Source organism: Balaenoptera acutorostrata, chromosome 12, assembly GCF_949987535.1.
Source record: "Balaenoptera acutorostrata chromosome 12, mBalAcu1.1, whole genome shotgun sequence".
Taxonomy (NCBI): Eukaryota; Metazoa; Chordata; class Mammalia; order Artiodactyla; family Balaenopteridae; genus Balaenoptera; species Balaenoptera acutorostrata.
In genome coordinates this window covers 56,406,558-56,419,265 of record NC_080075.1, presented here as the reverse complement: position 1 = coordinate 56,419,265, position 12,708 = coordinate 56,406,558, and the positions used below count along the sequence as shown (strand labels likewise).

General features: G+C 35.9%; 1 protein-coding gene across 2 annotated transcripts in view; it reads right to left on the bottom strand.

The window, feature by feature from the left end:
• Positions 1-12,708, bottom strand: part of SRBD1 (S1 RNA binding domain 1) — a 247,656-nt gene that overhangs the window by 91,327 nt on the left and 143,621 nt on the right. For both annotated transcript variants that reach the window (XM_007190081.3, XM_057558645.1), the window contains exon 16: positions 11,844-11,926. In XM_007190081.3, coding sequence (XP_007190143.2) covers positions 11,844-11,926 — 83 coding nt within the window. The remainder of the gene's footprint in view (positions 1-11,843; positions 11,927-12,708) is intronic.

Sequence of the window (12,708 nt, the reverse complement as noted above, 5' to 3'; positions counted from 1 at the left end):
AGAACATTCCTATATAAGCGCTCCCTCTGATCTGTCCCGGTAAGAATTATTTCCATAGGGAAAAGCATGTGTGTTGTCGGGGAGAAAGAAATGAAGAGATACGTGCTATGAAGACTAGTTCTTTCATCCCCAGCAATCCTTTACTTTCCACAGCCATTTTCACTCCACATGGCTATTCTAATGTTCTCTGCTCTTAAGTTCTCACTTTTCCCGAAGAGATTCATTAAAAAAAAATACTAGTAACCAACATTTCAAGTTTACCAAAATTTTTAAGTGAGAGGGTATAAAATTTTATGGTGCGTTCACAACAGAGTGAAAAATATAATAAATGAACAACTATACTGATAATCTACCATTCGTTCATTCATTTGGCAAATACAATACTTACTGAGTATCTATGTGTGCCAGGTCCTGGGAGCTGTGGATAGAGGTGGAAACACCTTGTCCTCATGTGAGAGTTTACATTCCATTAGAGGAGACACAGTAAACAAAAGAATACTATGATTTCAGAAATTTTAAAACTAGCGGCTGTTTTTTTGGGGTGGGGGATGAGGCGTTTAAAACACTAGGCTCCCACTTCAAAGAGAAAATAAAACTCTCCAGGTAGAGGAGCAACCCCTCCCAATCCTGCTCTCTTCCACTTCTTCCCAGCCACCCACCACCCCAGGAGCTTCTCTCTTCTGAACTCTTGTCCATTTCCTTCCTTAGCCTATTTCTTAGGTAAGCTGTGGGTGTCATCTCCCCAGGCATCTAGCTTCCTCTCTCTCTAGCATCTTCAACTTCTCCCTCTCTGTTTCTACTTCCTTCCTATAAACATTTAAACACATTTAAATCCTGACCTCCTTTGAAAACTCTCTCCTTTAAAGATCTGTATATACCTGTCTCTAAGTGCTCACCTTTCATTCAGTCCTCCATCTACTTCTGACTTCTGCCTCCACTACTCCAATGAAATTATTTTTTATTTATTTTTTAAAAAATATTTTTATTTATTAATTTGGTTGCACCGGGTCTTATTTATTTATTTATTTTTATATTTATTTTTGGCTGTGTCGGGTCTTCGTTTCTGTGCGAGGGCTTTCTCCAGTTGCGGCAAGCGGGGGCCACTCATCATCGCGGTGCGCGGGCCCCTTCACTATCGCGGCCTCTCCTGTTGCGGAGCACAGGCTCCAGACGCGCAGGCTCAGTAGCTGTGGCTCACGGGCCCAGTTGCTCCGCGGCATGTGGGATCCTCCCAGACCAGGGCTCGAACCCGTGTCCCCTGCACTAGCAGGCAGATTCTCAACCACTGCGCCACGAGGGAAGCCCCAATGAAATTATTTTGTTAGGGTCACCATCAACATTAAAAAAAAAAAAAAACATGAAAGACACATTTTCAATTCTTATCCTACCTTTATTTTTTTCAGTGTTTTACAATATTGATTTTTGCTTCTCAAGCTCTCATCCCCCTTAGATACTGGCATGTCCTGATTTTCCTTCTACATTACAAATACTGTAATGTGAATTCAAAACACCTGGAAATCTTGTTAAAATCAGATTCTGATTCAACCGGTCTGGGGTACAGTCCAAGAGGCTTTCAGTAGGGTCTCCTGCTACTCAAAGTATAATCCTCAGACAAACAGCATTGGTATCACCTGGGAGTTTATTAGAAATGCAGAATCTCATGCCCCACCTTAGACCAAGTGAATCAAAATCTTCATTTTAACAAGACCTCATGAAGGGTTTTTTTTACTGTACATTCAAGCTTGAGAAGCATTAGAGATCAGTGGTTCTCAAACCTTAGCCATTAAAACACAGATTCCAGTGCCCCACCCACAGAATTTGTGATCCTATATGTCTGGGAAGGGGGTGTAAGAATTTGCATTTCTAACAAGTTCTCAGATGATATTGATGCTGCTGGTCCAGGGACTGTACTTTAAGAAGCAATGGTTCTCAACCCTGCCCGTACATTAGAATCACCTGTGGAATTTTAAAAAGTTTGTTGATATCTAGCACCCACCCCAGACCAATTAAACTAAAATATCTGGGGAGGTGGTGTAGGCTAGGATTTTTAAAAGCTCCCTTGCCTAATCTTAAGGTTTCTAATTTAGGTAATTTAGGAGTGTGTTGGTTGCGGGGGGCGGGGTAGTGGTGAAAAGAAAATAGTATAGGATGAATGCTAGTCATATTATGGTAACATTATTATAACGTATTATACTATAACCCCTTAAACATCTGTTCTACCCAACTCTGCCCTGTAAATAAACACTAGAAGTTATAACGGTCTACAGGTTTGTCCTAGGCCATGTCTCTGAAATGACCATTTCAGGTAATGGAGCAAAGCAAATAATATTTAATTCTTAAAATTCACAGAGAAGAATCCAATATTTGTGAAATGAAAAAATATAAAGATAGTGTTAAAACTCTGCATTAAAGAGTATTTGACTTGCTGCAAAATTAGTCTTAAAGATGAAAATTTGAAAGAATATTACGAAGAGAAATGTAACCTAGTATTAAAAGTATTTTTTTCATTTTTACTGGAAAATGAAAATAGCTTTATTATTTTTCTGGTTACATAAATCCTCACAGTAAAATACACACACACACACACACACACACACACACACACACACACACAAACGTATAAGGCAGAAATTAAAACCAACTGAAAGCCAAAGTTCCTGAGATAAAACACATTTATCATTTGACCCAGCTTTCTTGCATCTTTTTATAAAATTTGACTTACTTAACAAAAAAGTTATAAAGTATAAAGGACACCATGTACCCACCAAACAGCCTAAGAAATACAATATAGAGTTGAAACTCCTGTTGTACCCCTCCCAGTTCCCGTTCCCCTCCCATCTCATGCCTCACTCAAGGTAACCACTACCTTAGATTCCAGTACTTATTTCTATATTCTTACCTTGTACATTGGTATTCATAAATCGTACATAGTATTATTTTTCATATTTTAAATTTTTATACCAATCATAAAATACTATACATATTCTGCAACTTGCTTTCTCTCTTAATATTGTATCTTATGAGGTTTATCCATATTAATATAGGTAGCTCTAATTGGGTCATCTTTGCTCCTATGTAATATTCTACCATCTGAGTATACTACAGTTTTATTTTCCTGTTTTCCAGATGAGGGACATACTGTTTCCAAATTTTTACTACTATAAATAGTGCTTCAGTGAATTTCTTGTACATGTCTTCTTGTGCACATGAGAGAGAGTTTTTCAAGGCTATGAATATCTAGCAACGAAATTAAGTTGAAGAGAATCCCAGTCTCTCACTTTACTAGTTTCCAGTTGCTCTCCAAAGAAGTTGTGCCAGTTTATACTTCTACAAATAATGTGTAAGATTCCCAATGCTCCACATTGTTGCTAACATCCAAATTGTCAGACTAACTTTTGACAACCTGAAAGGTTTCCCATCGTAGCTTTAGTTTGCATTTCCCCAACTATTAATCAGTGATAATTTTTTTCACATTTTTTATTTTGTGTGTGTGTGTCTCCTGTCAATTGCCTGTTCACATCCCTTGCTATTTTTCTGTGGAATTGGTTTTTTTTCTCTTAATTTATAGCAGATCTTTATAAATTATGGATCCTTTGTAGGTTTTATGTGATGCAAATACCTTCTCCCTGTCTGTGGATTTTCTATGTACTGTTTTCTGATTCAGAGATGTTTTAGATTCTAACGCAGAACTTAAAAATCTTTTCCTTTATGGTAGGTAGTACCTTTAGTGTCATGTGTAATTTTTTTTCAATCATTCATGATAAACCTAGTTTAAAATACTGTGAAAATACTTTAAAGTTTTAGAAATCCTAAAAGTGATTTTTGTGCCGATGTATGAAACCAGAAGGTGAACTTAAGTAGAAACGGAAATTGATCTAGTTTCATTCTCCAAGGTCAATGACATACAGGGAGTAAGTAAACAAAAGACAAAGGAAATTAGCTATTTCATTGTTAATAATTTAAGGTATTATTGGTAAAAGGTTTTTCAAACCACACCAACATTTCACATTTCTTTTAAAGATAAGTAATGGTGTTATACTAGGGTGTGTGTATATGTACATGGCTTATTACATCGTCAGTGATTTCTAAGAACCTGAGAAAACTATAGGTAATACCTCAACATAGGAAGCATAATTCAACCAGAAGTGAAAAAACATACCCAGAAAAGACATTTTAAAACTTTAAATTTAGTAATAACCAGGAAATTCTAATATATGAGTTCATGCTCCCAGTCAAGGTCAATTTCTTGTTCTTGTTCAATTATAGAAACAGCTCAGTTATGGTCAAAAATAAATGAAATGGGCTTCCCTGGTGGCGCAGTGGTTGAGAATCTGCCTGCCAATGCAGGGGACACGGGTTCGAGCCCTGGTCTGGGAAGATCCCACATGCCGCGGAGCGACTGGGCCCGTGAGCCACAGCTACTGAGCCTGCGCGTCTGGAGCCTGTGCTCCGCAACAAGAGAGGCCGCGATAGTGAGAGGCCCGCGCACCGCGATGAAGAGTGGCCCCCACTTGCCGCAACTAGAGAAAGCCCTCGCACAGAAACGAAGACCCAACACAGCCATAAGTAAATAAAAAAAATAAAAATAATAATAATAGCAGTTAACATTTATAGAGCACTTTAAAATAAATAAATAAATAAATAAATGAAATACCTAAATTGCAAGGCTAAGTTTGAATTTCATGCATAAATACCTGGTAAATCAGGGATTCAAGTACAGCCTGTATCCTGGGATTTACAGTTAAGGGACAAGATTGTAAAAACGTTTGTCAAGGAACTCATCTATGTGAATACTGCCCAATTTCTAGAACAACTTCCTCTATGTTTCTTTCACCTTTGCGTTTTATCGATTTCAAAATATTGCTTTAGTATAGGGGGCAAAATCCAGGTAAAGTCATCTAAGTGGATATACATGGGACAGACTCTTTTCTATATCCCACTCTACAATAACACATAATTAAAGGATTAAAATGTTTAAAAAGATTTGGACAAACAATACGGGACAGATGAGAATCCTTATTACCCTTTATATACCTAAACTAAAACATTTCATGATCCCTACAATATTAACTATAAAATAGGTTTTAACAGAGTAATGTCACCACTGAAGAGTTGGGTTATTTTGGTTTTGTTTAGTTTTTATCCAGAACTGATCCCACAGAGGGGGTGGGGAAGTAAAATACAAATTCCCACCTTTGAGGTTTTACGATGAAAAACTGCAGCTGGGAAGATGATTTTCCTTTTACAGTGACTCCTCATTATACATAATAATGAGGAATAAAGATGGCCTGGATATAGAAAATCCACTAAGGGTTCCAGAAACTCATTTTGGAAAACGATTTCACTCTCTAATATCATCAAATGATCTAACAGAGAGGCACAAAGGAGGAAAGGGGACTGCCCTGTCTTTCCTACTTTACAGTGCATGCTCATTAACAAATACAGGTGTAAATGAGCATGGAAGTATCTAAAACACAGTCCAAAGAAGAAATAAATAGCAAGTAAATCCAACTTACTCAAGTTGTACTCTCAGGATATGACTAGGCCAAGCTAAACCATCATTCCCCATGTCCCACAGAACTCAACAGAGCCAACCCTGCATCATCCTGCTCTCACCCTGGAGTGTTTTCTTGGGAGTAACACCAAGCCACTTTCCAGCAAAGTCTTTAGGGGTCAGTTAGGGATATGCTGTCATTCGACCACACTGGCTGCCTCTCACTCCAGAAATAATGACAGGCATGTGTTTTTGAAATCAGCCCTCCCCATTTTCTAAGACAAGGACTGGAGTGCTGCCTTGAGCATTTTAGCTGTTATTAAACCAAAAGTATTTTAGTTTCTATTGAAATAATATTATAGCTTCTATTATTTCATCTATTTAACATTCTTTGAACAGCTTTCATTTTTAAAATCAGCACTGTTTGGCTACTCATAATTTAAATCAGAATAAATATAAGTATTAAATTTATACTAAAAGCACTTAAAGGTCCCAACTAAAAAGAAATCCAGCCCCACTCTGGTTGTACCGGAAGTCTATTGTATCAAGGTTTAAAATTAAGTGGCCCATCGGCTGGGAAATGGAAACAGATATTTGTTTTACAGCACATTTTTCCTAATACATAATCACTACAAGAAGTTTGAAAAAAAGTAAAAAAAAAAAAAAAAAAAAAAGGAAAGGAAAAGAAAAAAGATTCCCTAATCATACCACAAAGATATAAATATGTCACCAGCCAGTTACCTTTTTCTTCAATGTAAATGCACATCTCTAGTTCTAAAACACAAATTGGTTTAATTCTGTATCAACAACTTTATTGCAATTTAAAAGTATGTCAAGAGCAATTTCTCATGTCATTAAATCGGCCTTGAAAGCCTAAATTTTTAATGGTTGTATAAATATTTCAACCAGTGGATATACCATAACTCATTTAACTATTTTCCTATTGTAGCTGCTTCCAACATTTTGCTGTAACAGCAAACTTGTATGTGAATTTTAGAAATAGTTCTTACTGCTGCCTGAGAAGAGACTCCTAAAGGAAGAACTACCAGGTCAAAGGGATGCCTTTTCTTAAAGTGCATCTTGATTGGTATTAACTATTTGCTAGAAATAACAATTTACACTTCCACCAGCAGTGTCTGTGAATGCTCATTTCACTGTACCCTTCTTACTTGCACAGATATTTGTCATTTTATTACAACTTTACTTGATTGTTAGGTTGAAATAATAACCCCTTGTCTAATTTGGGTTTGTTTGATAAAGAGAGAAATTTATATTTCATCCATGGTGAATGGTATGTAGAGGCTCTTTGTAAATGTTTTGTAAATGTTTTATATAAACCAACATATAAATGTATACAAATCAACAAGAAAATACCAAACTCTAATAATAAAATGTGTACTAGTTACATGTACATGTACATTTGTGGCCAATAACTTCCCTACTTCATCATCTGGCTTTAAACTTATGTTACATAGCACAGCAAATCCACTCTTAGGTATATATTCAAGAGAAATGAAAACATACATCATAAAAACTTATACACAGTTTTACTATACATCCATATCTCTCTAGATAAAAAACCAATAGACTAGTTTTGGATGGATCCACTGAACAATGCTAGCTCACCTAAGAACTGAATATCTAATGGTAATTTCTTGTTGCTCATTAACCAATACCTATTTAAAAATAAAATGCTAAATCTACCCCCCCAAAATAAAATAAATAAAAAATAAAAACTTGTACACAAATGTTCATAGTAGCATTATTCATAATAGCCCCAAAATGGAAATAACCCAAACTTCCATGAACTGATAAATGGATAAACAAAATGTGGTATATATATATACAATGAGATACTATCACCCATAAAAACGAATGAAGTTCTGATACATGCTACACTATGGATGAACCTTGAAAACATTATGCTAAAGGAAAGAAGCCAGTCACAAAAGGCCACATATTGTATAATTTCATTTATATGACAGATCCAGAATAGATAAATCAATAGAAACAGAAAATAAATTAGTAGTTGCCCCAGGGCTGGGGAAGAAGGGAGCGCTGGAGAGAGACTGCTAATGGTTTCTTTTTGGGGTGATGAAAATGTTCAAAAATTAAGGGTAACAGTTTCACAACCCTATGAATATACTAAAAACCTTTGACTTGTACACTTTAAGTGGGTGGATTTATTCATGTATGTATGTATGTATGGTTTGTGATTGTATCTCAATAAAGCTGTTTTTAAAATGTATGTGTTGCTATGTTGTGGTCTATAAAGCTCCTACCAAAAAAGTGGACTTGTCTCTTACTCTAATTTTTAGAAGTGTTTAATACTGCATATTTTTTGAAGCTATGTTGTTAGCATTCTATAATGCTCAGGGCAATTATACCTTCTTAGGATACTCTATCTGTAATTAATATGAAATATCCCTCTTTGACCTGTTTAATGCATTTTGCCTTAAATTCTATTTCATCTCATGTTAACATTGCTGATTTTTTCATTCGTGTGGAATATTTTTCTTCAAATTTCAAATATCAAGGTTGCTTTTTTCTTTAGAAGTACCTCTTGCACATATACATCTTAGTGGTATATTTTATTTTTAAAAGTCTGAGATTCTATTCATAGGGGAATTTACCTATTACCATACTTTCACCTTTACCTATTACTATACTTATTCCTCTCATCATATACTTTTTTTATTTAATATACTTTCTTATTTTCTTTTCTCTGCCTTTGGTTGGAATGATAAACTTTATTTTTTACTCTCATGATTTATATTAAATGTCCTATTTGTGGTTATTATCCATATATTTCAGATTATGTTTTTCTAAAAAATTGTAGAGTTAATCTATATCTGAATCTTTTTCCTGAGAAAGAATCCTAATACTTCATCACTTCTTTTTCTTATACCCTCTCATGTTGAGTTGATCTGATCCAGACTAATATATTTAAAAATGAACATTATAGTTAAAAAACTATGAGACTCAACAATACAGATACACTTTACTGGATATGTGTGTATTGTAAAGCTCTCCACTGTTTCCTTACCTTGATCCTGTTTCCTCACAACATGCCTTTCCCTTCTTCGGACCTCCATTCCCCCTCCCCACCCCATCCCCCCCGACCCTCCGACTCTTTAGGCAGGAGTAATTCCATAAATAATTCTTTCAAAGAAGGTCTGTAACAACCAGAGAAGGTGAATCATTATAGATCCAAAAATGCTTTCATTTTCCTCTCACATTGAATTGCTGGTTTGCCTGAATATAGAATTATAGGTTCAAAATAAAATTTTTCTCACAACTTCAAAACTACTGCATTTCTATCTTCTATTACTTGTTTTTTTTACCAATAATAGGACTGATGTCAACTTGATTCTTTCCTTTGTAGATAAACTATGTTTGCTCTCTGGAAGCTTTTAGTTAGTTCCTCCGTATTACTAGCATTCTGAAATTTCACAGGAAGGCATCTGAGTGTAGGTCTTTTGTTACTCTTTTATGCGGTATTCATTAGGCCTTTTCAAAAGTCTTGTCCTGTCAACTGGAGAAATTTCATTCTATTATTTCTGTGATTATAACTCCCCTTCACTCATTGTTTATTTGAACCTTCTGTTAGATGAATGTTGAAGCTTTAGAAGGAGCTCTACATCATATGACTTTTTGTTCATGCTTCCCACCTCTCTCAGTTTAAGACTGCACTCTAAGGACTCTCTTAGCTCAATCTTCCAATTCATTAATTTGCTTTTAGCTGTGTCCACTTTATTTCACCCGTTTATGTGGGTTTTTTTTTAAATCTTAGCAATCATATTTTAAAATTCTTAGATCGGTTTAATTTCATTCTATCCCATATTTGTTTCAGAAATGCAGTAACCACTTATCTCTCTGTGAATGTTAATTTAACTTATTTCAGAGTCTGTTGCCTGTTCATTGTTTCTTTGGGTGTTATTTTTTTTAAGTTTGGTGCCTCATTTTTCTACCATAGGTTTTCCTCAAACATTTAGTGATTCTTGGCATCAAGATCGTTTCAGAGTCCCTCTCTGTCTGTGTATGCTGTTTCTGTTCAGCACCATGTGCCTCGAGTGATAATGCGGGATATGATGCCAGGTGTCATGCACGCGTCAGGAGTTTGTCCTGCCAGGAAGAGACTCCTTGAGCTTCCTGACAATCAAAAGCTACTTGAGGGATCACCCAGCCTCTCTGGCCTCTGTGGTATACTCAGTGCTTTAGCTGGGATTCACAGAATATTGAGGGAGGGGGGTCACCACAGGCTTAGCTGCTCTATACACACCTGCTTAGCTAATCCTGCAGGTCCCCTCCCCACGACTTGACTATGACTCTGCTTTCAGAACCCTACTGATCTATATATTTTCGGGTGTGGCTCCACCACGTCTCATTTTTCTGTGGATGTGATTCTTCAGGCTTAATATCTTTCAAGAATTCCTGAAACTTCTACCCACTGATGGGACCCTTTCTTATTTTTCCCGGACTATTATCAATTGATTCACATAAGTGAGTGTTTACATGGGTACAGATATATATGCACAACTTTTCTGTCATCTTACGGAATTTGGAGTTGTGGATATGCCAGTGGTGGTGGTAATGTAGTTAGAATATCGTGAGCTCTGCCTACCGTTTTGATCATTTTCTTAGTGTCATTATTTGCTAAATAGTCTGTACTCCAATGTTAATATGGCCATATCTCTTAATCTCAGACTTGTATATCCAACTCCTAGTTTCCTGTATTTCTTACAGGCACCACAGATTTAACATGTTCGAAACTGAATTGCTAACCTTATCCTCACCAAATCTGCTCCACTCAGGCATCCTCAGGACCTTTGGAGCAAATTCTTCACAACTCCTTTTCCCTCACTATCACCAAGTAGTCCCTAAAAATAGATTTAACTTCTTTCCATTTCTACTGCCATTAACTTTGTCCAAGCCACCATTATCTTTCACCTGGAGTAGTCCGAGTCAACATTTAAAAATACAAATTAGATCACGGCATTCCTCTGCTTAAAACTCTTCCTTTACTTCTCATTGCTGTTGGAATGAATTCCAAACTGTTTTCACGTTAAATGCTATCTCAGAATCCAAATCTGGAGACTAGGTCCCTGCTATTTACTTAAAGACCACTTTGATGCCAATAGGTTATTAGCCTCCTGGGTTCTATAAGTTTGACTTTCTCTTTCCTTTGTTCCACTAAGGAACTGAGGTATTCCATAACTTCCATAACTTCACCTTGAATTAATATAACTATAATTTCTCTTAACTATGATGCCTATATCATAAAACTGCTATAAGAGGTATACTCTTTAGTTACTAGGCATTTTATATATCTGTAGCTAGATCAGTCCCTTTCATCCTCGCCAGTGAACAAGTCCAGTTAAAGGTTTGGATGCCTCTTGGTCTAACTTGCTCTAAAATGGGAAAACTCCAGTTAAGTCCCAATATATGACCGGTTAGTCCAGGCTTTGACAGTGTGAGCCTGGGTAAAAATCCTAACTACTCTAGGACACAGCTTCTTTTCCTGTCAGATGAGGAGGGTAGGGTTGTATGATCTCAAAGGTCTCTTCCATTTCTAGTGGCCACAGATTCCATGACCTCATATAATATTTCCTTAGAGAAAGTATAGTACCTATCACTCAAATCTCATGAAAATTATATAGAGGGTAATATTCTATTTCAGGCTTAAGAAGAACTTTCATCAAAGAGAAAATAATTCAACTTGAGGTTTCTGGAGACCACTTAAGCCAACATGGATTCATTTTGCCAAGATTTAGTGCTGCTCTCAATTGCCTAAGGAACACAATCTCAAGAACTGGAAATACAGCAGCAACACCAAGAAGCACTATTACTACTACACAGTAACAAAAATGAAAGGTTTTAGCTCATACTGGGAAATGACCAAAAACTAACTATAATAATCAAATAGGAATGAAAACAGGAAAAAAAATCACAGTAGGTACCAATGGTTTCTTCCTGAAAGATCAATAAAGATCAATAGTTCATACTGGTTTACAAAAAGAGCCAACATACCCCCCTTTCTCCACACCCCTTCCATTTTTATAGCGACGTTAAAAGGAGAGGCTCTTCAGATTAAGTTACTAGTCGTATCTAGAGTTTTAATAGTCTTTAAACTGATTATAGTCTATTATAAGCTTTGATCAAAATCATAAAGACCAGGAAAAAAAAATTCTCTCCTTCCTGAATTATTTATAATACCTAACTACCTTCCCACAAACTGTATAAACCTTTGAAAATGGGAACTTATTCCCACTGACAATTACTATGCCAAGTTTGAGTACTGTCTCTGTATTGATGGATTTCACAAATTAAATGATCCACACTGCTTTACCTGATACATTCCAACTCCAATGTGCTTCGGCTCAATTTTCACTAGCTCAGCTAATGGATCTTGTACACGCCTTGCTATGGAAACTGAAAAAACAGAATCAGAAAACAAGTATGGCTTAATGTGAAAAGCAGTATGCAGATAATTACTATTTTAGTTCCTCATAATGCATAGTTATCCCTCGTTATTCCTCCCCCCAAGGAGGCCAACAATTTAACCAAGTTTCAGAGTTCCTTTTTTTTTTCCACACAAAAAGTGAATGCAAAATTTCAGGATTAATTATGTCACCAGAACTCCTAGGTGTTCCTGAGCACGAACACATTGAAAGGGTTATACATTTGGAAAAACAAATAAAACACTTAGTTGCTATATTTATACAATTACCTGTTCGTTCTTTAAATATAGTATAGTAGGGCACCTCACACTTTAAAGAACAAGTAGATATTTGTTTTACTTTTAAATAATCCTGCATTGCTATAAACATGATACACATTTGTACATTAAATATGCTTATTAGGACTAGATCCTGATAAAGATGAGTAAATGATAGAATCATATCTTATTGCAATCAGAGATCAAGTTAGTTGACTAGTGAATACTCTTGAATCACCTTGAATATGATTGCAAGATCAGTCTGAGAAGTGATCTGCGTCCCAACTGCTTGTTCCTAACAGTCCTAATTACATCCCTTTCTTGACCATCACTTTCCATTTTTAAGAGACTTGAGAGTTAACTTTAAACATCCTTTGTGTCATGATTTTTATTTAGTCATCATATATTATCATCTTTTTAAAAGCCGTATGTTATTAACAAAATCTTATAACTAATTTAGCTTATAAGATAGATTTAGTTAGAGCAAAGAAATTTA